This window comes from Pelophylax lessonae (genome assembly GCF_965119305.1).
Source record: "Pelophylax lessonae genome assembly, chromosome: 4".
In the NCBI taxonomy this organism is placed as follows: Eukaryota; Metazoa; Chordata; class Amphibia; order Anura; family Ranidae; genus Pelophylax; species Pelophylax lessonae.
In genome coordinates this window covers 456,005,450-456,019,479 of record NC_138771.1, presented here as the reverse complement: position 1 = coordinate 456,019,479, position 14,030 = coordinate 456,005,450, and the positions used below count along the sequence as shown (strand labels likewise).

Genomic DNA, 14,030 nt, shown 5'->3' with positions numbered 1-14,030 from the left:
ATTAGAAACTGATCCTGGAGGGGAAAATTAACTGTTCTAATTGGTTTTCCAAGCTATTTGATGCTTAGTGAAATTGCACTGAAGACAGCCCTATAAAATCAGATTCATGAGTCTCATGAGTTTAATGTGCAGGTGCCAATAAGGAAGGTAAGGACAGGGCTGACTGTCTAGAGTAGAGTCTAGTATTGTCATAGATGAGATGAGGGTTAATCAAGTAAGTGATAAAATGTCTTCTTTGTTCCAGTTAAATAGGCATCCTTCTTACCACCACCAGGAGGAGGGTTCAGCCAGAGTGAAAGTAAATTTGGCACATCCAATTTCCTGGTTGTTGTGGCTGAGAATTCCAGTAACTCTGTAGTTGCCCTCAGCAAGCCATGATGGCAGAGAAAAGCTGGGTATCTTAAAACTGGTGGTGGGGAGACTGTAGGAACCCTGGAATAGAGAAAAAAGAAAGAGAAAAAGATACTTTTACTGCATAGTTCAGGGGACTCTTTAAAATGCACCTGCACTCAGACCATGGCCATTGCATATTCTTAAAACAGAGCTCCACCCAAAAGGAGAAGTTCCACTTTAAGGACTCAGTCTCCGCTCCTCTTGAACAATTGGCACTTTTAGGGGCAGGTACCTGATTTTGACAGGTATCCCCTCCCACTTCCGCTCCGACTGCCTAGGCTATCAGAGCGGAAGTTCTCCTCGCTTTTTTCCTCCCTGATGTGTGCTGATGAGGCTGCAATGATGGGCACTAATGAAGCTGCAATGATGGGCACTAATGAAGCTGCACTGATGGGCACTAATGAGGCTGCACTGATGGGCACTAATGAGGCTGCACTGATGGGCACTAATGAGGCTGTACTGATAACCAGTGTAAATTCTGTATTCAGTGTGCCCTGTCAAATTGGCTCTTCTTTCCTCATTCACTGTGTCTGTGTAAGAAACAGAGAACTGATAACCGGCAAGTCTATTTACATGTGACCAGCTGTGATTGGACACAGCTGATCACATAGTAAAGGCCTGCTGTGATTGGCCCTTTACCCCGATCAGCTTCCCAATGCATCCCTTTAGGGAGCGCGTAGGAAGCACGTTCTTGGGAGGATGTCAAAGGATGCCCTCCCAAAACTGGCGAGCCACACTGTAGCCGTATATCGGCTACAGCGAGTAAGGGAGTAGGTTAACCACTTAAGCCCTGGAAGATTTTACCCCCTTCCTGACCAGGGCCTATTTTGCGATTCGGCACTGCTTGACTTTAACGGACAATTGCGCGGTCGTGCGACGCTGTACCTAAACTAATTTGACGTCCTTTTTTTCCCACAAACAGAGCTTTCTTTTGGTGGTATTTGATCACCTGTGCGATTTTTACTTTTTTGCGCTATAAACAAAAAAAGAGTGTCAATTTTGCAAAAATAACAATATTTTTCACATTTTTTTTATATGAAATTCCCCAAAAAAAAAGTAAAAATCAAAATTTTTTAACATTTTGGGGCAATTTTTTTTTTACCATATGTTTGGTAAAAAAAATCGCAAAAAGCATATTTTGATTGGTTTGCGCAAAAGTTTGCGGGACTGCGACATTGCAGCGGACAGATCGGACCCTTGACTGACATTTTTGACACTTTTGTACAGTGCTATACATATGCACTGTTACTGTAAAATTACACTGGCAGTGAAGGGGTTAACTTTTTTTTGAGAGGGAGGGGTTATGTGTGTCCCTAGGGGCGTGATTCTAACTGTGATTGGCTGTGGCTTGAGGTGTAGGAACAGTGATCAACGGTCCTACATAGTAGAACCGTATGATCACTATTCCTACACAGGGGAGAATGACAGGCGGCTTGTTTACATCAGCCGCCTGCCTTTCTCCCTTCACGGCAGACGATCGCGAGTGACCGGCGGACATCGGGTCCGCCGGTCACACGTGCGGACTCGTTCATGAACGAGCCGGGGCTGGAGCGCGCCTTCGGGGGCGCGCGCTCGCCCGCTATTGGCTCCCAGGCTAGTGACATATATATATATGTCACTTTGCCTGGCCGGGGCTGACCGCCGCAGTAAATAGTCGTGCGGCGGTCGGCAACCGGTTAAAATAAGCCTTCACTTATCTCTCCAGCTGCTTGTTCTGTGAAGTAATTGATTCATAAAGCAAACCTTAATTTCATGTAGCAGGTTTTCCAGGCCTGATATGGGTCTGCCATCGGTACCGGTTACCTCTCCAGCCCATGTGAGCTGCGACCCTTGGCGTGAGCACTGAGACATCGACAACTCCGGCATCTTTGTTTGTTGTTTTTATTGTATTTTAAGGGAATGGGAGAAGGGAATGAGTGGGATACTCCTTTAGGCTTTAACTAGATACACTTGGGATTTTGTTCCTGAAAAATACCCTTTGGCGTTTCCTTGACGCCAGCCGGCACCAGCCAACGTTCACTAACTCTGAGAACATTCTGTAACTAAATAGTAGTGCTGAATCCTCGACTTGAAGTTCAGAATATCCAGGACTGTGAATTGTAGAACTACTGACACTGTTGTACTGCAAGTCACTGACTACTTCCCTCCTGCCTTGCACTGGCTTGAGGTAGTATGTGGTGGAATTCTGTAAAGCTGTAACTTCCAACTGGCACACTCTGTCCAATTCAGGGCCCAACTGTAGGCGCCCCCTTTAACCTTGAACTCTTCAGGGTCCACTGACTATGTACCCCATCTGTCACTTTAGGGTCCTCAACCTAGGTACCCCCTTTCACCACTAGCTGGCATTGGATCCCCGAACCTCCACCGCAGTGGTTCCCTCTAACTTCAGGCAGACCCCCAGGGGCAATCCTCAGTACTCATGACCTGTGTAGGCTTTCCTGGGACTGGACCCCTCTGACTCTCCGCAGGTTCTCGGCACACCGGATCCCCTTAGCTTAGTTTAGCACTCTCTCTGAATCTGTAGGTAACACCCAGAGTTCCTCTTCCTCAGACAGGAGGAGAGACGGCTGTTCTCTCCCTCCTGGGACTCTGCTCCCGCCAAAGACATCGTGTCATGCGCCACCCACAAACTTATACCCACTCCCAGAATCCTTTGCAGCATAATCTGCCTTCTGGGGTAATTACAAGCCTGGATGTGTCCCCTCATTGGGTTTCCTCCACTGCCTTTTGAGAAGCCTCTCACAGGAGCCAGTGGGGAGACTCCCCCTTCAGCAGGCACACCTGGAAACCATGACACCCTGACTAAACAAATCACAGCCCTGCTGTTAGGCAGACAAGGCACACTATACGTTTAATTAGCACCTACCGTACCTGTAGGGTGCTACATTCAAAAAGCACTCTCCCCTGCCAATCTAAAAAGCTGAGTTTTTTATTAGTATATTTACTTTTTTTTTTTTAATTTCTCACTCCATCCCTTGCTATATGCTCCTACAGCCTCCTGGGATATCCACATTAGATATTCCATGGGGCATCTACTTTCACACTGTAGCTGGAAGAGGGTGTCACCAGGGAGACTTAGATGATAGGCGAAGAGACTTAAATGATAGGCGACTTTGTCTGTGGGGAATGCCTGGCTAATCTTTTTTTTCTTTCTGGAAAGTCGGATAACAAGTCGCTTGAAAATAGATAAGGATCCGACTTAGAGGCGACTCCCATTGCAGTCTATGTGCACAAGTCGGATAGAGGTCGCCTTGAAGTAGTACAGGAACCTTTTCTGAAGTCGGAGCGACTTCAGTAGTGCATATTAAGATGAATGAGAGCCGTCTTAATATGCACTACTGAAGTCGCTCCAACTTCAGAAAAGGTTCCTGTACTACTTCAAGGCAACCTCTATCCGACTTGTGCACTTAGACTTCAATGGGAGTCGCTCCTAAGTCGGATCCTTATCTATTTTTTAAGCGACTTGTTATCAGACTTTCCAGGAAGAAGAAAAAAAAGATTAGCCATGCATTCCCCACAGACAAAGTCGCCTATCATTTAAGTCTCTTCAAAGTAGTGCACAAGTCTCTTCCAAGTCTCTAAACAAGTCTCTTCAAAGTCACGCTAAAAAGTTGCTCCTTCATGGGCGACTTTCTGGTCGCGGTATTGTGAACCGGCTCTAAGTACCTACGCAAGTGGGTCTGCCACCAGTATTATGCTAGGTTCACATTCCTGTGTTGCAGGAACGTATGCAAAATTGCCCATGTTCCTGTAATGCATAAAACCCTGCATCCCTTTTGCAAGCACTCAGAGGTGCCAATAATTCTTAAATGTGCCCCCATGCAAATTGCTAACATGCATGTGCCAAAGCACATGGTATCAAAGTGCCATGCGTTTTACTGTGTGGTGCAATATTTCAAAAGGGTTATGCACTTCTTTTGGGCAATTTTAGCGTGCATGGCAGCCTATTGAAATGAATGGGCTACACTAAGCATGAAATTGCGCAAAAAAGCGTGCATACCATCACACATGCATAGGTGTGAACACAGACATAATGTTAAATTAAAAACACGTCTAGAAGTCCCGGTTCACACTGAGGCGACCTGTGAGGCGACCTGGTCGCCTCACAGGTCGCCGTAGGTCGCCTCCCATAGGGAAGCTGCGGACCCGTTCTAATAGGAGCGACACAAGTCGCTCCGACTTAGAAAAAGGGTCCGGAGCTTCTTTGGGGCGACCCGGAGGCGACCGCCATAGACTTCAATGTTATGAAGTCCGTGGCTGCCGCTCCGAGGTCGCGGCGCGCTGCTCGCACCGCGACCTCGGAGGTCGCCTCCCGAAGTCGGATCGCCCCTATGTGAACGGGGCAGAAGAGGAAGTGTTTATACACTGTCATTCAAAGTGCAAAACAAATTGATAAAGAGTATGTCAGGGCAAAATAAAAAAATAAAATAAAACACAGCACTTATTACATCTCTACAATACATGCACATTTCCCTATTTTATACTTTTTTTTTTGTAAATAAGGACAGAAAGCTGAAGACTTTACATGAAATTTTAAGTTTGATCTATACTTGCACTTCACTTTATGCAATACCAACTGCCTGGAGTTTGGCTACTTACAGCTTTGAATGGACAATGGCAGGGAAGTCCATAAGTCTTTAGGGGTCCTGGGCACTGCTGTCCTGGCTTAAAGAAAGAATCCAGCAGATCACAGACGTCAGTATAGGTGCAGCTGCCGAAATGATCAATACAGGGGGCGGTCAGCCAGTCGCCAAACAGCTCCTTCTCTGCAGTAATTTTGATCTGTTCATAGGAGAAGAAAAAACAATATCAGACTTGCACGAATTGTTTTGCCTTTTTATATCTTCCTTGCACCTCTGTATTAGCTTAGCTTTCATCAGCATGCCACCCAACCCATATATTGTGCAATCATGCAACACTGTACGCAAATTAAATTTATATAATTTGTTTTATCACACAAATAGAGCTTTCTTTTGGTAGTATTTGATCACCACTGGGTTTTTTTTTTTTTGCGTTCTAAACGAAAAAAGACTGAAAATTTGAAAAAAAAAAAAAAAAAAAAATTTTTTTAATTTTTTTAATAAAATAAAAAAATAAAAAAAAAAAATCTAATTTCTTCATGAATTTTGGCCAAAATGTATTCTGCTACATGTCTTTGTAAAAAAAAAAAAAAAAAAAAAAATATCCCAATAAGTGTTTTTGTTTGGTTTGTGTGAAAGTTATAGTGTCTACAAACGCTGTGCCTGTATTCCATAGTCTGTTCAGCCTGAGGCATGATGCAGGCTGTGATTGAGCAGGGGGAGTATGTGATTGGTAGAGGGTGTGTACTAGAGGCAGGCTGTGATTGGTCAGGGGCATGATTGCTCAACAAACTACCCAATACAGGCATAGTGTGTCTTCTACCTCTGAAAGGCCAGCCAAAGAATAAAAAAACTGTCCACACAAGCTTTTCGTGGTCAGTTTAGAACAAGGAAGAAAGGTGGATGGCAGGATCAACCAGATACTTCAGATGGAAATACATAAAAGGATAGAGACTATGATTTAGAAAATACACATATGTGAAAACACACATAGAATAAAAAATATCTTTTTTTTGATTAGGGCAGTGCTTCTCAAGCTTTTTTCAGTCAAGAGACTCTTTAAAATGGCGCCCCATTCTAAAATGTAAAAACTATTCTAATTCCAACTTTGGGGGTGATCTATTTTTTCAAAGCAAATACACTTTTGCAAACAGATACTGACTAGTATTCTAGGGTTTCTCTTCTTCCTCAGTTTTTCTCAATTACTTATATAGCACCCTCCTAGTTAGATATGTGCTAGGTAAAAGCATCTATTGCTCCTTCTGCTTATCAGAGGAGCCTGATCTACTAGTTTGCCTGTCACATGTTTCCAGGTGTGATTCACTGGATCTGAGGGAGTGTCCCCACTGTATCCAATGAGGCAGCTTGTTGGACAGTGGAGGAAACATAGCCAGTGACACATTATGTTTTATGGCAGTCCCAGTGGAAGGGCATTCTTGCAATGCATCCTGGGATTGACCATAAATACTGAGGGGACATGTGACAGGGCGTCTTTTGGCGGGAGCAACATCCCAGGAGGAGGTGTATGGCAGTCTCTCCTCCTGCAGGTGTGAGAAAGGTGGCTCAGGCAGTCGGCCTAGTGAACCAGGTGTGGAGCTGAGCTGCAGAGGATCCAGAGTGCTTACAAGTGGAGTTGCTGGCAGAGTTTCTTGGGAAAAACAGTGTCCGTGAGTACCAGGAGATTTGCCAAAGGGTCTGCCTAGGAAAGGGGACCACTCCGGAGAGATCAGGGGATCAAAGAGCTAACTCACACAGGAAGTGTAACAGTAAAGGGGGTGCCGTGTAGTTAACCCTGAAGAATAGGAACAAAGGGGGTGCCAGGAAGGACCCTGAAGATTGTTCAGCAGTACAGTCCAGTTTACCTCAGGAAGTTCACTTAATACTACTTCACTGCTAATGTCAAGGTGAAGAAGCGGCCTAGCCGTGCCTAGTGGTACTTGGATTTACTCAGCATTATTCAGTCGTCCCAGCCAATTGTGCATAGTTTTATCAGTTGGAGTATCTCACTCATTCCCTTCTCCCATCCAAGTTCTCAATAAAAACACAAAAACCAAAGCTCCTAGACTGTTTCCTGACTGAACCACAGACACTTGGAAAAATGCTAAACTATCATGTTGTTGCTAATGGGAACCCAGCGGAACCCATAATCAGCAGCTCCCAAGTGAGTAGTGCTGCACTTAGCTAATGAAACCCCAAAGCTGATGGAGAGAGGAAAGGGAGGGTCAAACAAGGATGATATGCAGGCAACAGACATCCTCCTCATCAACTCATGATGTCATTGGTCGTTGGCAGGTGGAAGGTTGTAATGGTGTACAATGAAAACCTGTGTCTTGTGTAACTAAAAGGCAGGCTTCATCCACCTTTTCGACATTGAGACATTTTGCCACGGCACCCCTGAAGAAACCTCAAGGCACCCTGGTTGAAAAAGGCTGGAGTAGGGAAGGAAGTAAGGGACTCAACAGCAACAGACTTTTTTTTAGCACAGTAGCACAAGACTTGAACCCACGTTAGATAAATATTTCTGTCCCTCTTTGCAGAATTTTCCTGACTTCCTTCCTGTTGAAACCATTGTCAACAGGACAGGAAGGGAGGGTAAATCTCTAAGGTTACACGTACATTGGCCGCTCTTGAATGTAACTCTCCTAGCAGCAGAAAAAGGTTAAACGCAATTTTGCCACGTTTGCGTTTTTTGCCAAAACGTTCTTTGGTTTTTTTTTAAACCCCCATGTCTGTTACAGATAACTTTGTGTAGAATTGTCTATCAGCAGGGCTTTTTTTTTCAGTGGGGATGTGGGGTAACGTAGTCACGGCACCTTCAGTATTGAATGTATGTAATGGCAAGGGGTGCTGGAGGGACTATTGATGCTGGCTACTGGGGGATCTATTGTCATTGGAGAGGATCTATTTTTGCATGGGGTCTATTGCTGCTGGGACTTATCTACTTTTGAGAGAGAGAGAGGTCTATTGATCCTGACTGCTGGAGGGTCTATTGATTCTGGCTGCTAGGAGATCTGTTGTGGCTGCTGGTGGTCTATTGTTGCTGGGGTGCTATTTTGTTGCAGGGGGTCCATTGTTTAGAGGAGGATCTGTTGATGGAGGGGGTCCATTATTGCTAAGGAGGATCTATTGTTGCTGACAGGGGTCTATTGTTGCTAGGGGAGCTATTGTTGCTGGGAGGTCTGTTATTGCTAGGATTGCTAGGGAGGATCTATTGTTGCTAGGGGATTTATTGTTGCTGGGGGGGGGGGGGAGGGTCTATTATTGCTGGCGGCTGGGGATATATTTCCTTCCTTTCCTACCTTTTTTTTGCTCAGGGGATATATTTTAATGCCTTTCTTGTTATAATTAACAAATTCCATGAAAATTACTTATCACAAAATGGTACTTAGTTCTGTATTCCCTAAAAGGGGAGGTACTGGGAGGTGAGTAGGGGGTGGAACCAAGGGACGATGATCAGAGGTGGGTAAGGGTGGAGACAAGGGGTGACTTTAGAAGGGGAGAGTTCCTGCACCTATTCTCTGAGAAAAAAAGACCCGTCTATCGGCATATACACTGCAATGCAGTTACATCGAATGGTTTCAGCATGTTTGGTTATGCGGGTTTACTAAACTGGGTTGTTGAGGATGATTTCTTACCTGGAGTGGAGAGCTTAGAGGGACTTCGGTGTTCAGTACCAAGGAGACGACCACTTCTCCTGGAATGGATACAGGGTCAGGACTAATGGACAGACTTTTGATTGTACCTGGAAGCTTTCCCGAATCACAGTTCTCCCAAGAGATACTTTTTACTTGCTGCGGAGAAGAAAGACTTGGAGAGTCAAAAACAATACCCCCGGCAGAGATGGTGCTATGGCAAAAAACATCGACAACATTGCACAAGCCTATCAGGGCTTCAAGATCCGTTGAAGCATATGCCTTACCCATGGTTACCTGTGCCAATCATGAATCCTGACAGCCGATGTAAACTGGCATTATATAACCACATAGCGATGTAGTATTCTGTTCACTGATCTTTTTGCCAAAACAACTTATATCAAACAATCATTTAGTTACATGTTGGCTAGCATTATATACATTGATGTGGGTGACTGTATTTTACACCTCATCAGTACCATGTACCCTGACTTATTCTTGCCTCCCAACCCTTTGAGATTAAAAAGACCATCACTTACCACAAAGCATATAGCCAAAAGACATTTGGAGCCCTCTTTTCCAAAGTCATGCAGACCACAAAAACTTTATACTGGCTTTTCAAAATATGAAATAGAATCATTTAGGCTAGATAAAAGTTTAGTGCAGTATAACACTTTAGGTATTTGAAGAGTGCAATTTTTAGGGCTTGTTTATGCGTTCTTTTGTAGACAAAGAAAAACAGAGGCTCTTGCTGCCAAAAGCTATCAACAAGATACTGCGTTTAAGCTGTCCATATGCATGTAACGTGCATCAGCAGAAATGTACACTCTTGGCTGCAACTGCTGCTCAGGGCCAATATCAACAACATGTAATGAGCGCTCAATAATGGATTGTACTGGAAATAAACAATAAACACATCCAAAAAATGTTTTAAAAAACAAAAACAAAAATTAGATAAAACATAAATAAATAACTGTGCAAGGTGAAAGGTGATAACATGCAATATACTAAATGCAATATAACGTGAGAGTAACACGTGATTCTTTACTGAAGTGTTCCAGATATAATGGATATCCTTTCTAATGCCTCGTACACACGCATCGATTATTGGCCAGGAATATTCGGCCAACGTCCGATCGGCCGATTTTCGGCTTGTTAGTATGATGCTTTTGACAACCGACTCTGACTTTTCGGCCGAATAAAATCTGTTGTGCAGGCTATAAAATTTTTGTTGGCCGTCAACACAACGGCCGATTTTCCGTCAGTCAGTACAGATTTCAGGAGACAAAAATCTAATGAGCAAGACTGGGCATGCTCAGAGAAGAAAAAACACACGGAAAGTAAACCAACACATGACATCACTTCTGAAGTAGAATTTTGTTGGCCGAGAAAATTTGTGTGCAGTCTAGGCACATTCTTACCAACAAAACACAACTCTGGACAAAAGACGGCCGATCGGTCGGCCGATAATCGTTGCGTGTGTACGAGGCATAAGAGTTCAGAAATTTAAACATCCCATATAGTACAACGTGTCCCAAACACTGCAGTGAGATGGCTCCTTACCAACTATCCACCGAAAGGTAGCATATACATATACGTCCAATCACTGGAGAAAGGTCCCCGAGCCACAGTGTCGTCCCCACACACAGTGTGACATCACGTGCTAATAAATGAATTTGCCTCTTACCAGATGGCCACAGAAAACAGCCTGGAATCTATTCCCAATTAGGGACCACAAAGGAACGGCGGAGATAGAAGATTCTGTGTTAGATGTTGCTATCCACATAGGAGGTTTCACAGGGGCTCTCTCATATATGTGAATACTGCTCCATAAAGAAACTTCACAGGTGCTAAATAGTGAACTGGCCTTGGTGGCGGACACCTGACCGCAAAGTAGTAGGTGCAATCCAGCTTGCTGCCTCCACAATGCGGAAAAGTAAGAAACTCACTTCTCACTTTTCCGCACTGTGGAGGCAGCAAGTTGGATTGCACCTTCTTCTTTGCCGCCAGGTGTCCGCCACCGAGGCCAGTTCACTATTTAACGCCTGTGAAGTTTCTTTATGGAGCAGTATTCACATATATGAGAGAGCCCCTGTGAAACCTCCTATGTGGATAACAACATCTAACACAGAACCTTCTATCTCTGCCGTTCCTTTGTGGTTCCTAATTGGGAATAGATTCCAGGCTGTTTTTTGTGGCAGATCGGACTCTACAAAGTCGGCAGTGCCTAAAAAAAACAGCAACCGAGCATGTGCAAAGCAGGGTGAGGCAGTGTATTATTGCACTTTAACTACTTAAGGACCAGGCCTATTTCTGATCTTTGTTGCTTACAAGCTAAATCAGTATTTTTTGCTAGAAAATTACTTAGAACCCCAAAACATTATATATATATATATATATATATATATATGCAGAGACTGGAGAATAAAATGGCCGTTGTTGCATATTTTATGTCACACGATATTTACGTAGCAGCCTTTCAAACGCAATTTTTTGGGAAAAAATACACTTCACTGAATTAAAAAAAAAAAACAGTCAAATTAGCACAATTTTTTTTTTTGTATATTGTGAAAGATGTTACGCCGAGTAAATAGTCACCTAACATGTTAGGCTTAAAAAATTGCACGCACTCGTGGAATTGAGACAAACTACAGTACCTAAAAATCTTCATAGGGGACGCTTTAAAAAATGAACGGTTATCAGTTTAGAGTTACAGTTTAGAGTTCTTTTTCTAGAATTAAAGCAAACTTAAAGCGGAGTTCCGGCCTCAAAATCGAAAAAATCCATTTTGGGCCATCCGCTTGCTAAGGGCCACCTGAAAAAGAGATGGATGCTCCCAATTTTTTTTTTTTTTGGTCACTTACCTTAATATTGAAGAAAATATACTCATCTTCCTTCCACTTCCTCCCTCGGCGGCTGCGGCACGTGCCATCACTTCCGGCTTGCGATAACTCCTGGGAGCTGAATGTGATCGCTCCCAGAAGTCAATGCGCCTGCACCGGCCCCGCTCGTCACTTCCGGTGCAAGCGCGGCATTCCCTGCTAAACAGCATCTGGGCAGTGACGAGCGGGGCCAGTGCAGTGCATTGTGGGACTCTGACATCACCGAAGAGGCCGCAGAAGAGGACGCGCTGGCTTCAGCTGCCCACACCTGAGATGGCAGCGCTGGAGAAGAACTTTTCAAGGTAAGTATTTCTTCTTACAGGTAAGTGCGACCCAGGACAGTTCAGAGGCTATCCATTGTGGAATGTACTAGCCCTGACTGTCCCGGGGGTATTTTTATCTAAATTTGACCCCGAGGCCGGAACTCTGCCTTAACAACCTTAAAGCGGGAATCAACTCTCCTATCCTTTACAGCCATGGTGCTGCACGTGATCAGTTATGATGGCAGTCATTTGATGGTCTGACAGTTTGGTGGAAGACACAATCGAATGTGGCAGCTAGCAATCCCGGGATTCCAGAAATTTAACTGTTTTTTGAAACCATTAAATTGATGGGTTTAGTTCCGCTTTATGATTTATTGCTGTTCAGGGGCTCTGGGCTTCAGCAAAACGGCAGCCTCCAGCAAGAAGAAACAGGAGCAATGCTTGAGGCAATTTGCAGCACACGCTAATTTTGGTAGCATAATTATTATTGTGGAACATATGTTCCTTGCTAAAGAACATTGTTGTTTATCAAGTTATGGCTAAAGTTCCGCTGTAAATTAGATCAGCCGCTGCAGCACTGGAGTGGAGTCCTTGCTGTCAGAATAAAATAGCACAGTAGGAAGGATTCCACCATCCACCTTGTTTGTGTGGGTGACGGTATCCGTTTGTTTTTGTTTTTTCATCAACCTATTACCTAAACAGAAAGGACAGTCCCGTCTAATGAGGGACAGTTGAGAGCTATGCTTACTGAATGAGCCTGAATTATGTGATGCAAAATTTGCTGATCTAGAAAATACTGACCCCCTTCCCCCCCACCTCCGCTTACCGTAGCAAGGTTCCAGGTCTTCCATTCAGTGGCATCAGTGAAATGTGCTAGAGCTGCAAAAGCAACCAGAAAACAGAGGGCAAGCTTAGCCATAGTTACTGCACAGAGGAGGAGTCCAGTCACTGGCAGAATGCAGCTCAGAATCTATACTGAGTATTCATCACACCTACATCTCCTCTCCTTATAAATCCATCCACAGGCAAAAGGTACACACTTCAATCACTGCTTATCAGCAGATAAAAGCAAAGCAGTTAGGAAGGAATCCAAGAAAAACACTTAAGAAAATGAATTTGTACAGTGAGATTGTAATCTTATCTCTCTCCCCATAGAGTGTGACCAGCCAAATGACATGTCATTTCTGCCAAGCTTGTGTAGTATTGAATGATATCTACATGTAAATAGTGGACTATGCTGCCCTCTGCTGCTGAAAAAAGGACTTGTTTATATTTCAATACGTGTCCTGTCAAGCCATAGTTGCCACCACTTTTTTAAGTGGAACTAAACCTACAATGTAAAAACTGCAAGCAGGCAGCTCTTTATTACAGAAGAGACATGTGCTGTCTCTTATGCTATAAGGCACACTTACCTATCTGCTTGCAGTCTGTTATTGAACATACACTGAGTTGCGCATGTCAGTATTTTTTATTTGCAGCCAGTATAAAAGGGCATTTTTCTCCTGCCAGTAATAGGAAAAGGTTGCCAGTAAAAAAATATGGCTGTGACGCTCAGCTCAGAACTGTGCATGCGCAATTTCAGTCTGGAGCTGGCCAAGACCATCAGAGTGCTGTACAGTGTGTTCGGGCGGCGCTGGTGAGGGGGCGGGGGGTCTAGTGGAGGCAGTGCCTGGGTATGTCTTGTGATGTCATGGTGCAAGGGAGCCGAGCAGAGAAGCTAGAGCCTTGTGTGTAGGTCTGCCGGAAGGGATCAATGCAGGCCGGAAGCGGGACTTTCAGTGCGATTTGGATTGGAGTGGACTGAAGGGACCACCTGGCATGGAGAGAGGCTGTCTGTCACTGTGACTCAGGAGAGGATGTGTCGTGTCAGTGATGTCGTCATAATCGTGCTGCTGCACACTACTGTCAGTTTCATGTGTGTGTGCCGCCCATTCTAATTTACTGCCCTCCTGAGTCCTGTCCCTGAGCTACTTACCATATTGCAAATAAAATAGGAAATATGTTTGTATATATATATATATATATATATATATATATATCTATCCTGTCCTCATGGGCCACCAACAAAAAACTCTTGAACCCAAGAGCGGAGTATCCCAAAGCAATTCGAATAAGGTAGGGGAATAGGGTAAATAACTATATACAACCTAACGTATGGCATTTCACACAAATAGGCTTTAAAATAAATACTGATATTTACACATACAGGGAGCCTCATGCCTGGCCCATGTAAAGGGGACCTCGCAGCACAAGGACTCCAGGACATATTTACACTGAAAC

At 44.2% G+C, this 14,030-nt stretch overlaps 1 protein-coding gene across 1 annotated transcript in view; it reads right to left on the bottom strand.

The window, feature by feature from the left end:
* GM2A (ganglioside GM2 activator) overlaps positions 1 to 12,779 on the bottom strand; it is a 74,414-nt gene extending 61,635 nt beyond the window's left edge. Inside the window, exons 1-4 of the mRNA XM_082253627.1 lie at positions 12,577 to 12,779; positions 8,609 to 8,764; positions 4,993 to 5,175; positions 266 to 432 (exon numbers count right to left, since the gene is read on the bottom strand). Of these exons, the coding sequence (XP_082109753.1) occupies positions 266 to 432; positions 4,993 to 5,175; positions 8,609 to 8,764; positions 12,577 to 12,669 (599 nt within the window). The 5' untranslated portion in view covers positions 12,670 to 12,779. The remainder of the gene's footprint in view (positions 1 to 265; positions 433 to 4,992; positions 5,176 to 8,608; positions 8,765 to 12,576) is intronic.
* Positions 12,780 to 14,030: the final 1,251 nt, after the last annotated feature.